This window comes from Astatotilapia calliptera, chromosome 10, assembly GCF_964374335.1.
Source record: "Astatotilapia calliptera chromosome 10, fAstCal68.1, whole genome shotgun sequence".
NCBI classification, from domain to species: domain Eukaryota; kingdom Metazoa; phylum Chordata; class Actinopteri; order Cichliformes; family Cichlidae; genus Astatotilapia; species Astatotilapia calliptera.
Window position 1 is genome coordinate 25,582,075 of NC_137431.1, and position 22,166 is coordinate 25,604,240.

At 40.5% G+C, this 22,166-nt stretch overlaps 1 protein-coding gene across 5 annotated transcripts; it reads right to left on the minus strand.

Annotated features, from left to right (window-relative positions):
* Window positions 1-1,119: 1,119 nt before the first annotated feature.
* Window positions 1,120-22,166, minus strand: macroh2a1 (macroH2A.1 histone). Of its 5 annotated transcripts, none has more exons than XM_080307577.1 (9): window positions 22,139-22,166; window positions 19,703-19,903; window positions 19,086-19,192; window positions 18,795-18,986; window positions 17,922-18,029; window positions 12,094-12,184; window positions 9,940-10,029; window positions 4,786-4,960; window positions 1,120-2,667 (listed from the first exon to the last, which is right to left on the minus strand). In XM_080307577.1, the coding sequence occupies exons 1-9, from the start codon at window positions 22,149-22,151 to the stop codon at window positions 2,502-2,504; spliced, it is 1,143 nt and encodes a 380-aa protein (XP_080163703.1). In that variant the 5' UTR covers window positions 22,152-22,166; the 3' UTR covers window positions 1,120-2,501. The 5 variants fall into 5 exon arrangements, with proteins under 5 accessions (XP_080163703.1, XP_080163702.1, XP_026037517.1 ...); XM_080307576.1 differs by lacking the exon at window positions 12,094-12,184 and adding an exon at window positions 14,351-14,450; XM_026181732.2 differs by lacking the exon at window positions 22,139-22,166 and adding an exon at window positions 21,213-21,354.

The window sequence follows — 22,166 nt, forward strand, 5'->3', positions numbered from 1 at the left end:
CCTCCTCCTGTGACAGTTTACCCCATTTTCTGAGTGCCTTTTAACGGTGAAGGAAGCTGTACTCACAGACACCTCGACTTTCCTTCAAATTTCTCTATAGGAAAGATCGACATTTTTAAGTGTTACGATGGTCTGTCTCTCCTCCATTGTTATTTGCCCTTTTCTTACCATTTTTGTAGCAACACACTACTTTCTGCAGTACAATGTGGTGCAACTGATGCTCACGGGGGTATGGTACCGCAGTGTTTTCCAACACTGCTTTCATGCAGACAGAGGGGGTTATAAGTAATCCAGAGAAGTTGCAACACCTGTAAGAATTGGTAGCACCAGCTGTCAAGGCTTGATTAACCTCCAGCTTTAAATTGTGTTCCCTGAAAAAGGCCTTTTTGTATAATTCTGAAATGTACATTATCTTTCAGTTTTGAGTAACCTTAACTTTTTTTTTTTTTTAACCATACCTTTGTACCATTTTAAGCTATTGATTGGACTCGAACAACTTGAATTGCAATAAGTAACTGGAAAAGTTTGGGTTTTCTACGATTATTATTTTAACATTTGCCTCCTTATGTTCCATTTTACACTGATGAAAATGGGAGATATGCGAGAAGCTCATGTGAAAAAATCTGTAGGGAAGTAAAAGTTAAGCAACGATGACAAACTCATCCTAACCAAAAACAGTTGCTTTAAGTCTTTTGGATTCATGCACAACTTGAACCAATCTTAAACGTGTGACCCTAAATTAAATTAAAAGAGAAATGAAAACTACTCAGGATTTCTTCCAGTAAAAAAAAACTCGTTTGGGCCTCCTGAACACAGACACGCATATGCTCAATGAGCTGAGATTCGTGAGGCTTTCGCTGTGGCTCTCAGTCAAATCAAATAAATGTAGCGTGTCATCTTTTTGCCATTTGTTCTGCAACACTTACAATTATGCTCACTTTAAAACAGTGGAGAGGGATTTATTACTACATCCAGCATACACACACTCTTTTCCAAAGGGGACAACGAAGGCTTCTATTTCAATTAAACTTCACGCTCACACATGCATTTTTAATCATGAAGCTCACGGTTACTGGCAGCATCCCACAGATCTGCATGAAACACAAAATGATCTCAGAATTTTTGAAGGTATTTTATTACCGGAGTGTGTACAGACCTTTTGCAATCATCAATTGTAGCAATTATTAGAAAGCACCTTACTTTTTTTTTTTCCCATAAAAAGTTAGACTGTTGAAAAGTCTAAATGCAGCAAAACAGTCCGGTTCCTCATGTACGTTCAAATAGTCCCAATTCAAATCCAACCTCAAATCAACCGCTGTCTGTGTGAAGAGGTCTGCTGCTGCACAAGAAAATGGCTGAGATGGAAAGTCCAATTTGTGATTATAGGGCGCCATCTGGTGGTGGCTGAATGGAAAGAACCAAAAACCAAAAGCAACAGCAAGACAGCCTCTGAATGAGTACATACTGTATGTTTTATGGCTTAACAAAGACAAACACACTTCTACATTTTTTTTTCCTTCCAAATACCGTGCCACTTAGAATCAGTCAGAAAATTAAAATAGAAAATAAAAATCTATGTTACAGTTCATTATTTTACTATAACATTTCACAAATACTCCATCTATATAAACACTTATAGGAACACACAATATAACCTATTGTTGCTCTGCAAAGACCTCCAATCTCCACTTATTCAATGTAAATGTACATTTTTCCAGGTGCAAGTATAAACTCTTAATATTAGGGTCAAGACATATCAATAAACTCTTTCCAATTGAGGTTTTTTTTGGAAATTGAAGGCATCTGCAGCACACTGCGAAAGCATCTTTTGCCTGTGGAATCAAAGGCAAAAAAAAAAAAAAAAAAAAAAAAGAGGAATTTGCAACACACAACACAAAAACAAAACTCACTCCTTTAGTCTTTAACACCGATCTCGTAAAGACCAAACCAAACGGAACTTTTCTTTACGCTTTTCATTACACAGTGCGATACCAACAGAAATTATCCAAAAATGTAGACTTAATACCCAAAAAAATACAACACACGATTAAGTGTCCTGTGTTACTAAGCACGAAAGAATGAGGGTAGCTGTTTTTATTGACTGTACTGTGTTTACATGCATTAACCCGTATTTATCGGCCTTCTCTGGAAGCCTTTTGTACTTGAGGTGTAGCAATGTCTCATAGCATCTTTTTAAACCGTATATGTTCTGAAAATTAAATCTTAGAGTGAGTGTTCTCACTTGTTCAATCTGTTTTGTGTGGCACTGTGTGTTAAAAGACCGCAGAATGAACAGTGCACGTCTACATTTAAGTGCCAGTGATGACAAGTAAATAGGAAATTAAAAACAATATAGGAATTTTACAAACTTAATGCAAAAACAAGTTCCCAGCCTTAAGAAAAAATTTTCTTTTTTTCTTCTCTTCAAAATTAATCGATCACTAGTAAACGCCGCCTTCTTTCCTTGCAGGTAAAAACAAGGAGGGGAATATTCCGTACTTTTAGCTCGTCTCCAGCTTCGCCATTTCTTGCACGTAGATCCCGATGCTCTCGCTGTCAAACAGCACGAAGTAGACGGTCTTGATGGTGGAAGACATGGTGGCCACAAAATAACTGGAGATGGCCTTGAGGATCAGCTGGGCTGCCGTCTGCTTCGGGAAACCATTCCTGATGGGAGAGTTCGCACACACTTGGTGAAATGTGGTCTCACACGCACACACTGCAGAGATTGTCATTATGTTAGTGGTAAGGATACACATGAAGGTAGTTATTTACTAGGCACATATTATAGATTGAATTTGGAACCAAGTTTTACTGCTTTCAACTCAGGCACCAATTTTAAGCTGTAAAAGGGTGAATGGCAAGGTAAAGTTTTTCCTATAGCTGTTCAAACCTCATGAACCTGAACTTTGGCTGCCCACCGTTATTCGCTGGTTTCCAACCAGTGGCTTAACAAAGGTTGGGAAGATCAAATCTGAGCTTCTGATTATCAAGATAAGAAATGAGAAAAAAAAGGTTTCAAGCTAAATGCTAATGAGAACAAAAGTAAAAGTGCTAAAAAGTTTAGCAGGCTAATTACACATCGTTAGCTAAAAAAGTCAGACGTAGCCAGTATAACATCATCCACTGGTCTTGAAATTGTCGTCTTGTTGGCATTTTGGTCTTTAGATACTGAATGCAGCCACATTTGGATGAGTGGGTGGTGTGGGTTAACTAAAGCTCATGCTAACTATCTTGTTTAGACCTCAGTAACACAGGCCTAAACTGTGCGACCATCCGACGAGGTTAAAATAAACGTTGACTAGTTTGGAGTACATGCTGAAGGTTTTTGCGTGAAGCTGAGTTAAATCTGTTGCAAAGAAGGTGCAGCACCAAAAAAACCTCCATGTGATTGCTTTAGCAGATTGCTGCAGTTGTCTGTAGTTTGCAGGAAAAATGACGACTTGTCTGCAAACATCCGCCAATTTAATTTCCCAGCCATAGTGAAACTTGGAAGACGTTCACGTTCAGCAGCCTTACTACAGCAAACATATTTCAAAAGGCACAGCTTTCACTTTAAAAGGTGAACAGCCTGGGCCACACTTTTCAGAGTTTCACTCCTGCTAAATAAAGACTGAGTTGCAAACAAGTCAGCATATTCCATGTAAACTACTACCACCAAAGAAATCGCAGAGGTTTGCAAAGGATTTCATGCTACCAATAGGCAACTGGTCAAGGAATACACTCTGGATTAAATCACAACCTATTTTATCTCAGTCTCCTCTAAATGAGGCCATAATTATCATTTCTTCATTAAAATTAAATATCATTTATTTCTATGAAAATGCAAAGATGTGGCTTTAGACCAGAAAAAGCAATCTGATTGCCATGCAGGAGTCAACTTCTGCAGGCCTGTTCATCTTTTATAGAGTTTAAGAAAACAACAAGTGTGTAAAGACATAAGATGTTTGCAGATCACCAAAAAGTTTGCCAATTTCTCCTCAGACAGATGTGAATGTGTGTTAAGTTGACTAATGTAAAGCCACATAGCATTTTACTTTGGAAAATGTTGCTTTATTGCTTAATTTTGATGCTACAACATGCAGAGTTACCTTTTCAATCAAACCTTTGTTTGAACTTTGAACCATTGTCAAATATTCAGTAAAGTAATTCTGAGTAATTAATATCAAGTATGTAAATCTAAAATGAAGATTGGCACTAGAAGCGGGTTTGATTTCAGCCTTATAGGGAAAAAAAACGCTTAAAATGCAACATCACGTACAGTCAGGATGTCATGTTGGTCATCTCCATCTTTTATATACAGTCTATGACCTCATTGTGCTGCTCTCAGTGCTTTCTATGGGATCAAGCTGGATGTGTTCACCTCTGTTGCCAAAGAATTCGTCTCAATCCCCATTTTAAGTTACAAAATAAAAGAAGGAAAACTGTATGGGTACGCACATAAACATGAGCATGAACAATATTTTCTATAGCCGAAGATCCAAGAATGCTACTCAAAGGAGATCTGAGACGTTTCTCCCAGCTGGAATGTTATTTCAGGAGAACTCAGTACAGTTTTTTGGGTTTCCAAAGTGTTCATATTATCCCCCTTTTTAAAAACAAAAAAAAAAAAAAAAAAAACACTTTTAGCTTTAGACCAAAAAAAAAAAAAAGTAAAAGTAAAAATGTCCTTAAGTGGATAATCATACTGCATACTGGTGATATACAGGATGTGGACCAGATAACATTACATTTTCTAAGAGTGTCTTGTTTTTACAGGCGTCTTTCATCTGCGTGTTTTCTTACCTTCCACTCCCGATGGAGGGAAAGGCCACAGACTTCAGTTTCTTCTCATCTGCCAGAGCGAGGCAGTTCTTCACCGTCTTGTCCAGCATCTCCTCGCACTTGTCGGAGCCCCAGCCTGGACTGTTACAGTGGATAACGTACTTAGCAGGCAGGCCAAAGCCAGCGGTCAACACGGCTGAGAGAAGGGGGAGGAAAGAATGGTTAATCACTATGAAGGAAAGAGGAGAGGAAATCGAGACACCAGACGGAGAAGAACTGGGAAACAAGTAAGGATAAATACTATGCTTGCACAAAATGCCAACATTTTTAGTCTTGTTGCAATTATGAGTTTTTTGAAACACAGCCCGAGATTCATTTAGTCAGAACAGTCAAATGTCACAGCTTCTTTCACTCAGTTTTGTCAGAAATAAAAACCTACAAGTTGTTTGGAGGCCAAAGGTGCTAAAAGATCACTGCTTAGTGGAAAATCTCCAAAATCTCCAGGATATTTCAGTGAGGTGGGCTGTTCCTCCAGACAGCAGAGAAGAAGGGGGGAAAAGAAAAGTAGAACAGCAAAGACGGGGAAGAAAAAGGAATGAAGTGAAAGTAAGAGAAAGAAAAATGAGAGAAGCCTGTACTCTGTTGTTTAACATTTAGCTTAGTCTTCCCTCAAACCCAGCAGCTGTAAAAAGTGTAACTCAGCCAAAGCCTCTGATTCTGTGAAGTGCAAAAGCCTCCAGTCAGAGTTTATTAGCCCACAGCGAACGTGTGACTGGACCGAAGTCAACGCTGAGGACGAGTTCATTTCCAGATGGCTCAGAGAGGACGGAGAGACTTCACACAGCTGAGCGAGAGCCAGTCACGCCGCATGTGTGATCTGGTTGTGAGGTAAAGTTGAAGGACGATGATGATTATGGTTTTCATGACTGCCTGCCGAGTCCAATTTGTTTTATGGTTTGGGTGGGAGGAAGTGTGTGTGGTGGTGTTTGTGCACTGCGCATAACCTGCCGATCAAACGATGATGAAATCCAGCCCTGCAACACTTATGTGGATTTTCTGCATCTAGGTGCAAGGAACTTATCTGGTTACGCTAATGATCGCTGTCTTTTAATCAATCTGCCACTGAAATATGAACACCATCACATTGCTGCAAGAGACAAGAACCTTCAGGAACCCAGCATGTACCTGTGGGTCTGATACTGCCATTTACAGGCTAAAAAAAACCAAACAAACAAAAAAAATATATATATATACCCAGTGCCAGCTGCTGGTCGATGGCCAGGCTAATCATATTGTGCATTTAAATTTTGATACTCATGTTAACCCTTTATTGACCCCAGGTCTGTCAGTCTTAATTTCTCCTAGAGACAAAATTCAGATGTTTCGGAGAGAAGAATGTGCTTTTACCACGTGCACTTCACATTAGCTTATCCCTCAACCATTTTGTGCTAGAGAGAAAATTCAAATGGTTCCTGAAAAGATGAAACTAAATTTTTGTTCAATTTTACAGACAAAATCCATCCATCAGTTCTGTATGAAACTTTGTTGATTATTATATGCATCCACTGGAAACATGACTGGCATTATGTACTGTCATCTGACATATATTACAAAAAACAAAACACTAAATATTTTTATTACATAAACACCTTTTTATTTACCCTCAGACCTTATTTGTTTCATCTCTGCTGGACTGGGATGACCCATCCAGCCTTAGGGTTGCATGGGGCCATCTAGAGCAGCAGGATGGTGTTTGTGGGACTAATTGTGAATAAAGTGCAGTGGCAAGTTCCTTCATTAGTCACGCAGGAACATGTGCAAGAGTGTGGTTAATTCCTGCAATTTTATAGTGCTGGACAACAATGGAGCTTTATGGCACTGATGATTAAGCCATATCGAGTTTTGGCTTCTTGTTAATAGATAAACCCACTGCTGCTTTTCGTGCAGAGTGTATTACAAATGAATCGATTTATCCTCTAAGAACAGTAAATGTTACAGATTTAATGAGCTAACTGTAAATCAGTAAAATTATCAGTTTTGCTGTTTATTCAATCCAAAATTCAGAATCTTGGCTGCTCATTTAAAAAATCTTCTATAATCAGCAGAGCAAGTCAGGCTTCGCAGAAAACTAATGAAGGGAAATTTCATGCACTCTGAGCTTTGCTGTATAAATAAAACAATTAGCTTTTACTTACTCAGCTAACGTTTTCTTTTATGTTATTATGCAGGCAGCAGCAGTAATTTTAGAAATTACCACCTAAAAATCACTCGTAATTTCAGAATATTAAACTAAATGAATAACCTGGGGTTGAATAATTCACTTTAGTACCTGCCTGGACTTAAAATGTGAAACTTTGCTTGCAGAGAGACAAAAATGTTGGTAAAAGACATCACTGAGGACCTTTTGGACAGCTGTCCTGAGGCAGGTGTGGTCAGCGTGACCACAGGGCCGATCCCAGAATCCCCGTCAGGCGCTGCTGGCTTGGTGTTCAGTCACCTGGTTATCTATTTACGAGCTCCGCATAGAAAGCAGGATTAGGATACTGAGCGAACTTGGCTGAAGGTGGGCAGCATTTGAAAAAGTGAGTGTGAGTGATGAATAATGAGAGAGATAAAGCGAAAGAACCAGAGACAGATGGAGAAAGAATAAGAGAGGCACTAAGAGCGAACAGACTGAAAGATAAAATATTCTTTAAGGACTAAAATAATATTGCTCTCTGAAGGCCAATCCCTGTAGCTGCAGACTAAAGTCGCCAAGAACAGATGCGATGTGCCAGTGCTAAATGTCTTTGATCACAGTCATGACCAAAAGGAAAAAAAAAAGTTCCTGGATTCACGGTTTCAAGTTCAACACTGAGCTTTTAAGTAAAGAATGAATTAGTCCAAGTGTGTAAAATCTAGGCTTCCATGTCCAAAGAGCTAATCCTGGCTGCAGTGTCATTTTCTTAAGCTGGAAGGCCAAAAAGACCCTGCCCTGCTCTGCATGGTGTGCGAGATGAGAGATTTATGAGACACGCTGACATCACTGTCATACGAGCTGGGTGGTGCTCGAGTGGATCAATATGCACTTTTCCAACCCCTTTCAATCATGTAATCAGATCAAAGTGTGGAAAAATCTGATGCAGTGTGTGAATGTTAAAGTAATTTTTAAAAAGAGGCAGTTTCAGCGCATCTTAGTGTTACGCTCATACTTCCTTTCCAGCAAACCAAATGTTTCATTAAAAAGATTAAAAAAAAATTTTACAAAAAAATAATCTAGAAACAACACTGATCAAGAATGTTTCTGGATACCAAATTACAATAAACTTGTTAACATTGTTAAAAAGGACCCAGGAACAGTTACAATACACTTCGAAAAGAAGTGAGAACGAAAAGGTGGGAGTTGTTATTGAGCACTTAAAATGTTAAGCTAATCCTGTGAGGTGGCAAAATTCATTTTTATTTTATGGACAGTTTTGGTTTTTCATCACAGTGTGTGTGAAAGCCAGAGATTGTTTATTCCTAAATAAAAGGAAGACTTTGAAAACACACAAGACGTCAGGGTAAAGAAAATAACTGAATAATCATGCTGGATTTCTCAACTGACATCATGAACTGTGTGTGTTCAGTGAATAAGTGGATGCCACTTTGATTATGGAAATCAAAATTGTCAACCTACAGGGGCCTGAGTTCAAAGACACACCGAAAATCAAAGTGAAAAAAAATATTTTGGCAGGTTAGTCAATTTTACTGTATGGATGGACCAATCACTGACTTCTACAGACATGGAGATGGACCCACGTGTTTGTTTGCATGTTTGACAACATCAGGGCGTGCTTCTAACGAGACAATGTCATGGATACAGTCCTGGGGGATCTGGAGCCGGACAGTCTGAGGTGCAATCTGACAGCATCGGATAGGTCCCCTAACAGCAGTCAGGGTGCCGTCGCCTAGCCCGTAGAAGCCTGTGCGTCCCTCGACTATCATTGACCCGTCAGCAAACCAGTCATGCTGAATGTTACAGGCAGCACAACGTTCTCTGTTGCTTCTCTGTGCTGGGAGGTGCAGCAAACCTTCTGGAAAAGGCACCCTTTGATGTATCAGGAGTTGGACTACTTGTGCCACCTCTGTAGGGTCCAGGTATCACCTCATGATATCAGTAGTGACACTAACACTAGTGGCAGCACCTATGGTAGGAATTTAAAATTCCTACATTGCTTTGTTCTCAAGTTATTGCATTCACAAATTTGGGTGTCCATGTCCTCGCCTGCCCACAGGTGGTGCACCTGTAGTTAATTTCTTGTTAACACCAAAACAGCAACAAACCTCTCTGCCATTTATCTGACCAGATCAATAGCCCAGATTTTTAAATGACTTGATGCCACAGCCTTATTAAAAAGTGTTCCTCTAATTTTTAATCGAGTAGTTTAAAAGTTTAAAGAAGCACATGCTTATTTGTTACTGTACAAGCCAGTAACAAGAAGACAGTGAGAGGAGCACTCTGATGTGATTGGAGGATAAGGTTAGTGTAGGCAGGTTACAGCAGTAGACCTCATCCAATCAGCAACTTTTTCAGACTCCAAAGAAAACTAAACTCTGAACCTGCTCGCTCATCACATGGTCTCATAATCATTACCAGAAATTATAGGAGTTCTTGTCACTCTTCAGAGGATTTATCGAGCCTGAAAATGTCTAAAAAAATGATTAAAAAACAAAAAAAACAAAAAAACAACTCACTAGGATTATCTGGATATTCCATCATTGAGCAGGCATTTAGTTTTAAATTTCTGGATTTGGATCTTGTATTTATTTCTAAGTAAAATATATCATTTCCCCTTGTTCAGCTGATACTCCTCTTACTCAGTGACGATGATGTTTCAGTTCACCTGTGTTGCCAGCCTAGCATCATGTAGCAGGTTTTTATACCCCTGTGTTTATGGCGATTTATCTTTTTATATCACTAAAATACACCAGCGTTTATTTGAAAGAAAAAAAACAAAACAAAAACATTCTGCCAAATTTTTATCATTTCCACATGTTTATCTGTATGTGGTGTTAAAATAATGGTGATAGAATGATTTAATGTCTTATTTACAGTACCACAGCCAAGTCCGAGCAAGATCTTTCAGGCCTCCTGATATAACCTCTACTTTCTGTGTCTAAAATATAAATAAAAATAATCCTCTGTGCACTTACCACCAGCCACCTCCAGAGGGCCGTTTTTCTTCTTCAGCTCTTGCACTGCATCGGCGAACTCTTTACCCCCCTTTTTCTCCAGAGCAGAGCCTGCGAGGGGAGAGAGGACTGAGGTGAATGCATCCTCACATACTGCAGCGAGAAAAACAGCAAGCAAGAAGAGAGCTGACTGGTGATCATGCAGACAGACAGGCAGGCAGACACACAACAGACAATGATGCTGTCAATCATTTCCCCCGGCCTCTCTCTGAATCTCTGCACTCACATTTATAATCAAACATACATGTTCCTGTTACTTTAATTTTAAGAGTCTGGGAAAGTCTCATAAATGAAGTGTAAGGATTCAAAGCTGCCATTTTCAGAATGACTCATTCTGAGAGTTAAACTAATGTATTAAAGCTTCAGTCTGTAATTACTTCCCTCTGTCCTTCCATAGTGGCTTATATACAGTGAGGAGAGTATTTTCTTTCACTCTCAAAATAGCAACAAAAAAAGTGGGTGAGCGAATATTATAGTTAACAATGTAAAAGCTTTGCAGCACTGATGAATGGACTTAAAGTAAAATAGTCCTAGCAATTTAAGTTTAACTAGGATACTTGATTTCATGTGTATTCATGTCTCACTGACGACATTTATACCACTTTAAAATGCACTCAGAGCTAAAGAGAGAAGAGGGGAGGCAATTTAACGTCACCAGAAGCAGACAAATGAATGCTCTGGCTGCAACAATATTAAAAACAGGCAGGGGGGGGGGGGTAAAAATCAAGGTCTGGAAGTAAGAGTAAAAGTCAGCATTTTAAAGAAAAGCCCCTGAAATCATTTAACAGTCATTACAAGAAAAGCAGACAAAGGGTGATGGTCCTCATAGGTAAAGAGCTAGTTAATATTTGTTCAGTCATTAATCCAAATTGCCACAAATCAACCCTGACGGGTTTTAATATGAAGCTTCAGGAAACAGCGTCTTAGACATTTTCTCTCTTTCTAACCGTCTGAACTGACAGCACAGTCAGAGAGGTTAAATGTCACAGGAAATGAAGCGAGTCCCAGACTGTCTGCGTTTCAGTCGAGTGGAACAAAGCAACAACAAGCAGCAGCACTGTGTTAGGATCACACTGAGAAAGTGTGTGTATGCATTACTTGATGCTTGGACTAAGAGAATCACTAGGAGAAGCATAAACATTGTGTACATTGTCTTTGGTGGGAATAACTACAAAAGGTTGTTGGAGAGAGCACAGCACAAAAATATGCGCTACCCAGGTTAATTGTTACACATTCTGCAGGCCAGCTGGAAATAATACCTGGATGATGTGATAATAAACTGGCAAAGATTTGAAAGTTAGCCGAGACCATGAACGTTTAATGCAGTCTGATTTAAGATTTTGTGGCAAGGAGCCAGACTCACAAAGCAGGAGGAATAATTTAGGCAGAAGATATGATATGACTCTGAAAGCTTGTTGAACACGCTTACAAAAAGCTTATAACACGCTACGCTCCAGATACATCTCTGAAAAGCTGTCACAGAAGTATGTGGCAGTCCAGCTTTTCATCCACATATAAACCTCACACAGTGTCAGCGCTTCGACCCCTGGTGCTGACGTGGGAGTTCGAGGTCACCCAGCTAACTACAGTTACACTGCTTTGCGAATGAGAACGAGCGGGAACCAGTTTCGAAACATTCTGAGTCGAGATGAAAACCAAAATTTACATGAACCAATTGAGTTGAGTGTCCACATTTTGTTTGCCTACTGGCTTCGGTTTGTGGAAAACATCGCGTGTGAATGCAGAACATTTTTTTGGCGGCCAACTTTCAGATCTTGGCAGTTACCCACAAGTACCTCATTGCACTAATCTTAAAGCCTTTACTTGCACTTTTCAAGCCTCTGCAAGTTAATTTTTCACTGATAATGAAGGATGGTTTTTCCTCCCTTTTCAATTTTTAACCATCGAGCAATTCTGATCATATATTCTGTGGTTATGCTTTTACAGTAAGAACAGCAGGGACCTTGGTCGTGGTCTAAAAAGCGCTTCATTAAAGAATAAAAACTGTGCTGCTGCTGTGATGTTTGCCCACAGACTGCAGCGCTGACCATCTGGATATGCAGAGGGAGAGCAGACAGGCAGTCGTGGTGTCTGCAGTGTCAGTGGTTCCTTTACCTACTTCACCACCTGTATAGAGGGAGGAGTTGGTCGGGTGAACGACAGCGTCGCTCTCCACGATGGAAATGTCGGCTTGGACAACTTGCAACTACAGACAACAACAACGACAGGCAAACAAACATGGTGGTAAAAAACACAGTGAGTGACCAGGAGCAATAAGATGGCAAAAAGAAAAGAAATAAATGAATGAAAGAGAAGAAGAAAAGAGAAAGTGAGCACGCTCCTTATTGGCTGAGGACATCACAGGGAACAAGGAGGCAACTGAGGGAATGGTAGGTCATGTTACAGTATGTAATCAGGAAGCAGGACTGCACAGTTGGCTAGATTTGCTTAAAATAAAACAAGAATAGAGTAAATAATCCAAAAGCGTGTAATCGTCAGGGCATATAACCACACCCCAAAATATTTTTATTCCTACAGTTTTCCAGCAGCAGAATTTATTCCGTCCAACTGTGTCATCCCGAGTCCTGAATGTTATGATCGCACTCCAGGTGAACAACCTCACAGTCAGGCTGAAGTGAGCGCCTAAATGAGGCTCGTGTCGGGTTTTCTCTCGCTCTACTTCAGTGCACTACACTGATCTTCAAGCATTACAAAAGGTCCTGCAGCCCTTTGAAAGGAGGACAACCTGGAATGAACCGCAACACATTTACACAACAGGAGGAGCAAGCAGGATCGCTGCTCTGAGGAGCTTTGAGAAAATCCTTGAAAGTCTCCACAGAAATCGCTTTCTTCTCCTAGAAGCGGCATTTTATCCATGCTTTTCTATTGATTTGAAGGAAAATTTCCACCTTTCTGCTCTTATATTCACGAGTCAAAGAGCAGGAACGGCTACTTTAAGAATCAAAGCATCTCATAGTTTATTCACACTGTGAGCAGTTCTGTTACTTCCAAGGAGCTGACCATCCAGCAAGCATCGAATAAGTCTACTAAGGAACGTTTACAGGAGCATTAACCAAATAGATTATAAGCATAAATAAAAACAAGACGCAGTTATTTAAACCCACACCCCAAAAAAGATCTAATCTAACATTTGGCGTTTACTAAGCTTTAATATATCTGATCTTCTATTTCTATTAAATAGAACATTATACAATTATAATGTTATATTTCATTTACATATAATTTAGAAAATTTCATTACTTCAGTGTTTTCAGACTGCTGCCACAAACGGTGTGTCTCCCCATGAAACCAATAAACAAAATTAGATTATTAATTTTATTTTATTTCCCCAATTTGTGTGCACTTGTTTCATTTCAGTGCATTGTGAGTGTATCTACTTTTAAATGCTAGTTTACCCCACAGTTCTCTTTAGTGCATGTATGAGGGAGACACAGGAGAAACCATTTTCTCCATGTAGCAGAAAAGAGGCAGTGTTACTTAAGTTTCTCTGAAACTGTTGACCTAATGTCAGCAGAAAAACAAACTATTGAAGTATTAATTTGCCCCAAACCAAAGACGAACAGCTGATGTCATACAAATCTTATGGCAGGGAAGTTTTAGCTACAGCACTAAACGTCTCGATGCATTCTCAATCATCCAGGGAAGGAAATCTCCAAAAAGTTGATTCTGTTCATCTGGACGTAGCGTTTAGTGGGAGAAACGTTTCGTCATTCAGCCTAAAGTCACTTGGATTCACCCACAAAACGCTACGTCCAGATGAACAGAATCACCTTTTTGGAGAGCTACAGCACTAAAGAACCTCTGTCTTTGAATGACAGCTGAACAGTGCAACTGCTGCAGAGGACCACCTGCCACCTCAAAGCAATCAACCCAGAGGAAACAATGATAAAAATCTTTTCTGATTTTCCCCCAATGGCCATGGGTGAACATAACTAAAGCCTTTTTGCAGTAGCGTCAGCATAGAAATGTCTTAAGGAACAGAAAATGTAGATAAAAATGCATCTCAAATACCTGCTGATTAGAAATCACAGTTTAATACAATTAATGTCGAAACTACAGACTGGTTGTGCTACAAATTGCATTTTAAAAACCTGATTTTCACCTTCTGTTAAACCGAAACCTAAAATATCTCTTCCACTGTCCACCATCTGAACCGAGCTGCTCACAGTGTGAAAGAATGGAACGGGTGGAAAAAGGCCCTCTAAGAAGCTTGAAACTTTGATATTTTTTAACCCAGTAAGGATTTAAGTTAGAAGAAGCTGTACTGTTGAACCTTCAATGATTTTGAATATCTAAGCCCACGCGGACGAGAGGGGGTGAAGGAAGGAGGGCAGGGAGTTGAGGAGCTCACCTAGATCATCTTTAAGTTCAAGTTCAGCATTGGTGGGGTTGATGACCCCCTCCACGTCAAAGCCAGCCAAGTTACTGACCTCGCTGTGGATGAGGTTGAGCTGCGAGGCGGAGAGCAAAGGGGGGGAGCAGGCATGCCAAGGAGGAGGTGGACAAGAAGGAAGAGGTCAGGAAGCAAAGCCATTAAAACCAGAGTAACACTGCAGCTCAGTAGGGATACCTTGACTTTCTGGTGAATTACAGAAATGGACACAGTGCACTTTGTTTCCTAAATTTAGATTCAAAGCCAATTTTGCACAGGGCATGCAAGAAAACACCTGAAAACTCCCTGAAAATGATTTAGTTTGCAAACCTTATATGCATTTATTAAACACTACTTTAAAGCTGAATGTTACCGTATCTAGTTGAAAGCCAACTATAAGCACACTGGTCCTTTAAATGACATGATAAAGTGCTTTCATTTGCAACTGTATATTGTCCAGAGGGGATGCAGCCTATGGTATTCTACATCTAAATGCAATGACTTCTTTTTATTGAACGCATTTTAAAACAAGCTTATATTAGTAGGATGTCCCGTGGTGTCCCACAAGGTTTCCAACTCCTACATGTCCTGCAATAATCTTTGTAGAGTACAAAGGAGAATCCTGCTGCATTAACTGGAAAAGATAAATTTGCTTCTTTGTTGACTTGATTTTAAAGTTTTATTTCATGGCAGCAGGACCAACAGTTTCAAGAAAAAGAATTGAAAATGTCAAGGTATTCCTCTGAATGTTTATCATTTCAAACAGACATCCAGTAAAAGCACCTCTCAGCTTAAGATTCAATAGTCATCTGCTATTCCCCAGACACTATATTTCAGCAACAAGCATTTGAAAGTCAGAGTTGATGATAAACGCCCAGATTGTGCCAAAGAAAAACAGAAGCCAAGAAGATCAGAAAGAACGATAGCAGTTACAACAATTGAATCTTAAAAAACACACAGAATAAAAGACTAGATTTTCTATTAATGACTTCATTATCATAGTCAGTGGGAGGTTTATTGCATTCATCTGATTAATTATCATCCACTGATGATAACTGCTGCTGTAATCTTTGGTCAGCTACACAATCAAGCACTAATACTCTGCTGCTGCCGAGTATAATATTTCCAATCCGCAAATGAAAAGCTGAAAGCTTTTAATATTTTCAGCATCTAATCATTTTTTTAATCCTTCACTAAAACACTACAGTACACTACATGCATCATCAAGGAATGCAAGCACTTCATTGTTCTTTGTTCATTGTTACAGCTCATAAAAGATTCACAAGCACGGTGCCAAGAGTCATTATGCTTTTAAAGTACCAGCGGTAGCAGAAGACGGCAGCTAAATCAGGGCAGAATCAATTCTAATTCACTAGCAAGAAAATGTCAAGTTAATTAGAATGAAATGACATATTAGCATCAACATACGCAGGGCAGAACAAAGCATGCAGAGCTGCCAACTGCCAGGTGAAAGCTAAACCCTCGGTCACACCGGGACAGAGAAGCAACTCCCTGGCGCATTTTTCCTTCGCAACCGGTTGTTGCCAGATTGTTGCTGACTGGTTCCAAGTCTGTGTGACTGAGGCCTGAGGTGAAACCTTAAAGTAAATTACTTCTCCCAATGCGTTTTTTTTTTGTTTTTTTTTGCATTAAAACAGTGTAAGAACATATTTTATGATTCAAGAATTTGCAAAATAAAAATGAGTACACTTAGTGGACACTTTGTTGGGTAAACCTGTTCTGCACATGTAGATATGGTCAAAATGACCTGCCGACATTCAAACTGAGCATCAGAATGGTTGAAAGACAGCTGATTTAAAAGGGGTACTGAATATGGCGTGGCTGACTTCCAGGTCTACCAGGATTTTCCTGCACAAGGATTTACAGAGAATAGCCAAAAAAGAAGAAATATCAAGTGAGCCAGGTCAGAGAAGACTGCTTTAAGCTGATACAAAGGCAACAGTAACTCAGATACACCCTTTTGTTACAACTTAGGGTACGCAGAAGAGCATCTCTGAATGCACAACACATCAAACCTTGAAGTAGATGGGCTACAGCAGCAGAAGACCACACCAGGTGCCCCTCCTGTCAGCTACAAACAGGAAACTGAAGCTTCAGTTTGAACTGGCTCACCAAAACTGGACAACATGAATCTAGAAAAACGTTGCCTGGTCTCATAAGTCCTGATTTCTGCTGTGACATTAGGCCTAAAAACTAAAGCATGGATCCACCCTGCCTCATATCGGTGATTCTGTGTGGTGGTGGTCTAACTGCTACTACTGTCTAATACAAGTAAAGTGTCCAGATGTTGTTATGTCATTACCATTGTGTGTTTAATTTGTGATAAAGTACCAAAACATTTAGTGAAAGGTGAAAAAAGTCAGACTGGTGTTGACAAACAGGAATGCTGTTCATTCAAATATTTGTCTACACATCAAAGAAAAAAAAGTTAGCACAAAGGGTAAGAATAAGGGTCAGATTCATATTAAATCAGCAGTTATCTTCAATTCTCAATGTGTGAAATTAATAAAAAGGGAACCGGTGGCACTTCTTGCATCATTCTTGAGTCATTCATTCTCTAATACAGTGTCACTTCAGTGCCTTTTATGTGTTTTTTTTTAAACCTCCAGTGATTTTCATGAGCATCTGATCTGATGACAGTCTTATGCTCTTGAAGTATATTCTGAAAAAAAAAAATCTTTTGAAGGAATTCTGATTATGACTTGTTGCAAACTTACTTTCAGGTTTCAGCTCAGCCAAAGGGTTAAAAAGCAGTTTTTAATGCTCAGCAGGACCAAAGCAATGGGAGCTAACGGATCACAAAATATCTCTGTCATTCATATCTTTATCTATCTAACTATCTATCTATACTCCAATTTAAGCCTATTAGACCTTCACGTGAGTTACAACAAAACTATCACAATGTTCAGTGTGAGGAAACTTATATTAAACAGAAACTTAAACTTCCTTTTAAGACACCAACTGAATGGCTTCGATGTTATCAAATCATCTTTGTCAGATTTCCCGTGTTAGATCTAGTTCAGTCATGAGGGAGCAGCACAGATAAAAGACTGAATAAAAACAGTCGGATGTAATATGGAGGCAACAGTTTGTAGTCTATTGAGTCTACCAAGAGCCTGAGAGACCCTGTGGCAGCGCATGAAGGATTCTTTTCTGCTTCTTATCTGATTTGAGTTGTACACACAGAGCATTTGGTTGCTAAAGAAACACAGGTCACATTGAAAACAGAAGAAAACTCACAACTGAAATAAGAAAAACATTATCTCAAGCTGTCCATCCTTTAAATGAAAAGTTATTAAACGCTGACCTCAGCATTGCTTTTTAGCACAATAGAGTCCCCTTAAAACCCTCACCAGCCTTTAATATCCAACGTATGGCTCTACGTATGTTTTACTGCATCTATAAAAGATTTGTGTAGACTTTCTTCGTAAGCCTCATGAATCACCATCTAAAACTTGAACTCGACTCTGTATAATTAGCAGTGACCTGTGTTGAGGTTAGTGCATGTCTGAATTGACAGAGGACTGACCTTTTGACCCAGGAAAAGGCTCTTGGTGGAGAGCACGGTGAAGCTGTCAGATGGAGATCCCTCTGTAGTGCTGTCTGCTGACGCCGCCTTGCTCACCTCACCCTGTTTCTGTTGAGGACACAGAATACATGTTGACATGTGACACTGCAGCAATAATGCCCCCACCATGGGAGGGTCAGAGGTCAGCTACTGCCTCTGTGTTAAAGCTGCAGTTTTTAATAATATCTTGCCTCAGTTTTGTGCCTTCAGTTGCATATATTTCTGAAAGTTAAAACAGTAAATCCTGCAGTGCCATTAGTTCCCGTTTTATTTTCCTACAATGTGGAAAAGGATGAAATCTCAATTTTTAATAATAATTTCCTGATGTTACCTGAATGCAAATTATTTTGTTCCAAACTTAAGCTCCAGAAGTGTTAAATCCACTCCAGACATAACTGGGGCAAAAAGGTTTGCTTAAACATTGTGTATGTTTTGTTGAAGGCTGGGGGTTTTCTGCTCCTACTTGTCTTTCCAAATTTGATTAGTCTCAATTTGCTTGGTTTGTGTAAAGAGGGTGTATTTCCTCTCTTACAGCCACAATGGGTCAAACGTGTGTTTGTGAAGTGGTGCAGCTCCACAGCTATCAGCAGGAGAGCTGCAAGCACTTTGGACAGGAATAGCTTCCCTGCAATCAGCAGTGGAGCGTCTAGCATCTGCCGCTATGGTCAGTATGGATGCTTTTTAAAAAAAAAAAAAAAACAACCCAATAGTCTGGACTGATTTTGAGACATGCCCGACAATTAAGCGCAGTAACGACTAATGATACACTTCAAACAGTTAAATTCAGTCACAGTCGCTCTTAAAGGCATCAGTCTTGTTCACATTAAGGCATACCTTAGCCTTGCCTCCTGCCTTTTTCCCACTCAGTTTCTTAGCTGTCGTTTTCTTGACCGACTTGGGTTTCTTCTCGGGGGCAGGTGAGACAGGCGTCTCCAGTTTCCCCTTGGCGCCTCTCTTCTTGGCCAGCAGCTCTGGATGGATGTTGGGCAGGACTCCACCTGCTGCAATGGTCACGCCTTTTAGCAACTGAAACAGTTGCAAATGTGAAATTAGACAAACCAAGACAATGTCCATGATGCCCTGCACCACCTGGAAGTTAGGATCATTATTTATAGAGCAGCTCACCTGGTTCAGCTCCTCATCGTTGGCGATGGCCAGCAGGATGTGTCGTGGTGTCACACGGCCTTTTTTATTGTCTCTGGCCGCGTTACCTGCCAACTCCAGAATCTCAGCTACATGGATTTTTTTAAAAGAAAAAGAAGAAAAAATAATCAAGGGTGCTTTAAAAAAAAACAGCTTTGTGTCCTGAATGCTGAATGTATGAGTGAACCTGATTAACTTTCATGAGGTCTTCAAAGAGTAAATGTGCCTCCGAATGTCATTTGAAGCAAACATCAGGACAAACATGGGTGATCTCTGAACTGTGAAATCCCTCAATAAACAGATTTCCAGTGCTTCCTCATCAGTATCCTCTAGCATCACCATCGCTAATAGCAGCTAATCTGCAGCACTTTGCATTCTATTGGATATCCATCTATTGCTATCCAATAGATTTACAAATATGTAAATAACAAAGCATGCTTCGTCACAGGGATTTTTCTTTCTTAAAGTGCCCTTACATACCCCTAAAATGATTTTAAAGTAGTCATTTGGTAGTTCTATTGTCTTGATTCTGGAGTCAGTCCTTGTGTTGCTGTCTGTTAATATTTAACCACTCTCTTCCATTGCAAAATAAATCTCACCAGTAAGATACTCGAGGACAGCAGCCAGGTAGACAGGAGCTCCCACCCCGATGCGGTATTTAGGCAATCCCCTCTTGATGTAGCGCAGCATACGCCCCACGGGGAAGATGACCCCGGCCTTGGTGGACCGCGAGGTCTTGGTCGACTTCTTCTTTCCTCCTCGGCTGGACATGATGCTGTCACTGCTACCAGCGTCAGGCTCTGCACGGGCACATCAGCCACGATCCATTGACAAATCTGAACAACACTGATCTCCTTTATTACAAACAATAATTTGTGCATGACAAAAAGACCAATACCCATAGCCAAATATCAAAAAGATTTATCTTTATCAGCTTCTTAAATTGCTGCAAACATTGTGGACCAGACCCAGTACTCTATTAAGCAATCTGCCAATAAACAGAGTAATCCTTTGATAGGAAAACGTACCCCTGCTTTAACTTTCCTGTGATTGGAGCCCCTTTCTTGGATTTACAAAGTAAAAATTATAAATAAATACACAGATAACAAGGACTGGGTGGAACAGCCATTAAATTCCAGACATAAATGAGTTTGATGTCATGGGTGCTTCTTAAAGAAGGGGGGGGGGGGGGGGGGGGGGGGGGTTTAGTACACACAGTATGCCGCTTTCCCTCGGGACTCCTACTCTTTTGACCATTTGATGAGAAACTGCAGAGGACCCAAATAAGCCTTTCATTTTATGTCACCATGGGGAAATTGCGCAACCCAAATGTGACATTTTACGGTCCAGACATCTCGAGAGAGGTCGCTCATCAAACGTAAACGTGATACGCACGCGGTAAGGCAATAAAAACTTCGCAAGTCACCCCGCCGCTTTACGAAACGTAAAGATTACTGCGAGCGAAATCAATGCTGCTGCACCAGATGCAGACACCAATTAGCTGTGTGGTAATCAATTAGCCCACAGCACAGGCCACGCCACCCCTCCCCAAAAAAACCCCTTCTCCCAACGCAAACACTCCGCGCGCGATACAGTGTCCAAGCCCCCGTTTCCCGCGGCTCTTCAGCTTTTTCCCCCCCACCAACACACAGCAAGCACGTTTTATTTCTCCCGCAACATCTGCGGCATTTTTCTACTCTGACCAGGTGTAAGGTGGGCTGAACCGCCACTGACAGCTATTTCCGCGTGTCAACAGCCCGCCGGATGCCTAGCGCGCGTGCGTTTAATTCCCCCACAGTCCGTGCGCGTGACTAACGCCAAATACCGAGCTGTCAGACGACCCGAGGACGATTTTAATGCTCGGGTCAGCGGGCTCTACCGGGGTTATTTCCACCCGAGAGTGGCGGCAGCTGCCCGCTCCTTCCCTCCCCTTCCTGCCCGTCAGCCCCAGCAACACGGTCTCCCTATCGGCCTCCATGCCAGGGAAAAAAAAAAGCACGAAATGGCAACGTTAACGTCTCAGCCGGGGTAACGGAGACCGGCTCGATCGACACGAAACGCCAACACCAGAGCTGACACGGCTGTGCGCGAAGCTGGCGGATTACTTACAAATGCGAGAGAGGAGCGGAAAAATTTTCCTCTCGGTCTCCGGTAACAAGCCTGGGCAGTGTCCCCGTCTCCCACAATCCACAGCGAGTTGAAATATCGGAGCGAGCCAGCGCTGCTCGCAGAGCGCGACTGCTGAGAGCAGAGAGCAAAGCTGCTGAATCTGAATCTGCTGCTGAGATTATCCTTAACCCTTTACACCTTTTTACTTTTGTCAAAAAACACGTGGTTTGAGTGGAAATACTGGACGTTTCCCGCGCATATCGATAATAATATTAAGCAGATTTAAGCTGATTCTTTCACTGTACACCAATTAATCCAATATAGGCTACCTTGATAATTTTCAGGGGTACAAATATTTTTCGTCTACATCAGACTACAATATGTTTATCTTTTAATAACTTATTTGAACATCCTTTAAAGACCCTACCTTATGAATTTATAATAAGTGTCCCACATGGACATCATTCTTGGACGTTTCAGCTAGCTTTTACTTGTTTACCTAATTTCTTTTAATAATGATTTCCCCAATAGTCTTAAATCTGGTGTACTGTTGGATTCATAACCCTTTGGGCAGTTAAATTTCCACCATCACAGTGGATTTTAAATCAAGCTTACATAGTTGTAGAAAAAATATATATATTTGGAGAGATGAAACCCAGGTTAACTTGTACCAGAATGGTGGAAAGAGAAAAGCATGGAGCAGGAGAAAAACTGCTCCTGATCTGAAGCATATCACATCATCTGTCAAACGTGGTGGATGCAATTTTATGGTAGTGGCATGCATGGCTGCCAGTGGAAACAAACATGTAGAGTTTATTGATAAGGAGATTTCTGATAGAAGTAGCAGGATAACCGAATAATGGCCAAAGTCAGTCATCCAATAGAGTAGCTTTTTAGTTAATAAATACAGAAACTGTCACACCAACCCTCTGCATCCATGAATCTTCTCTGTGG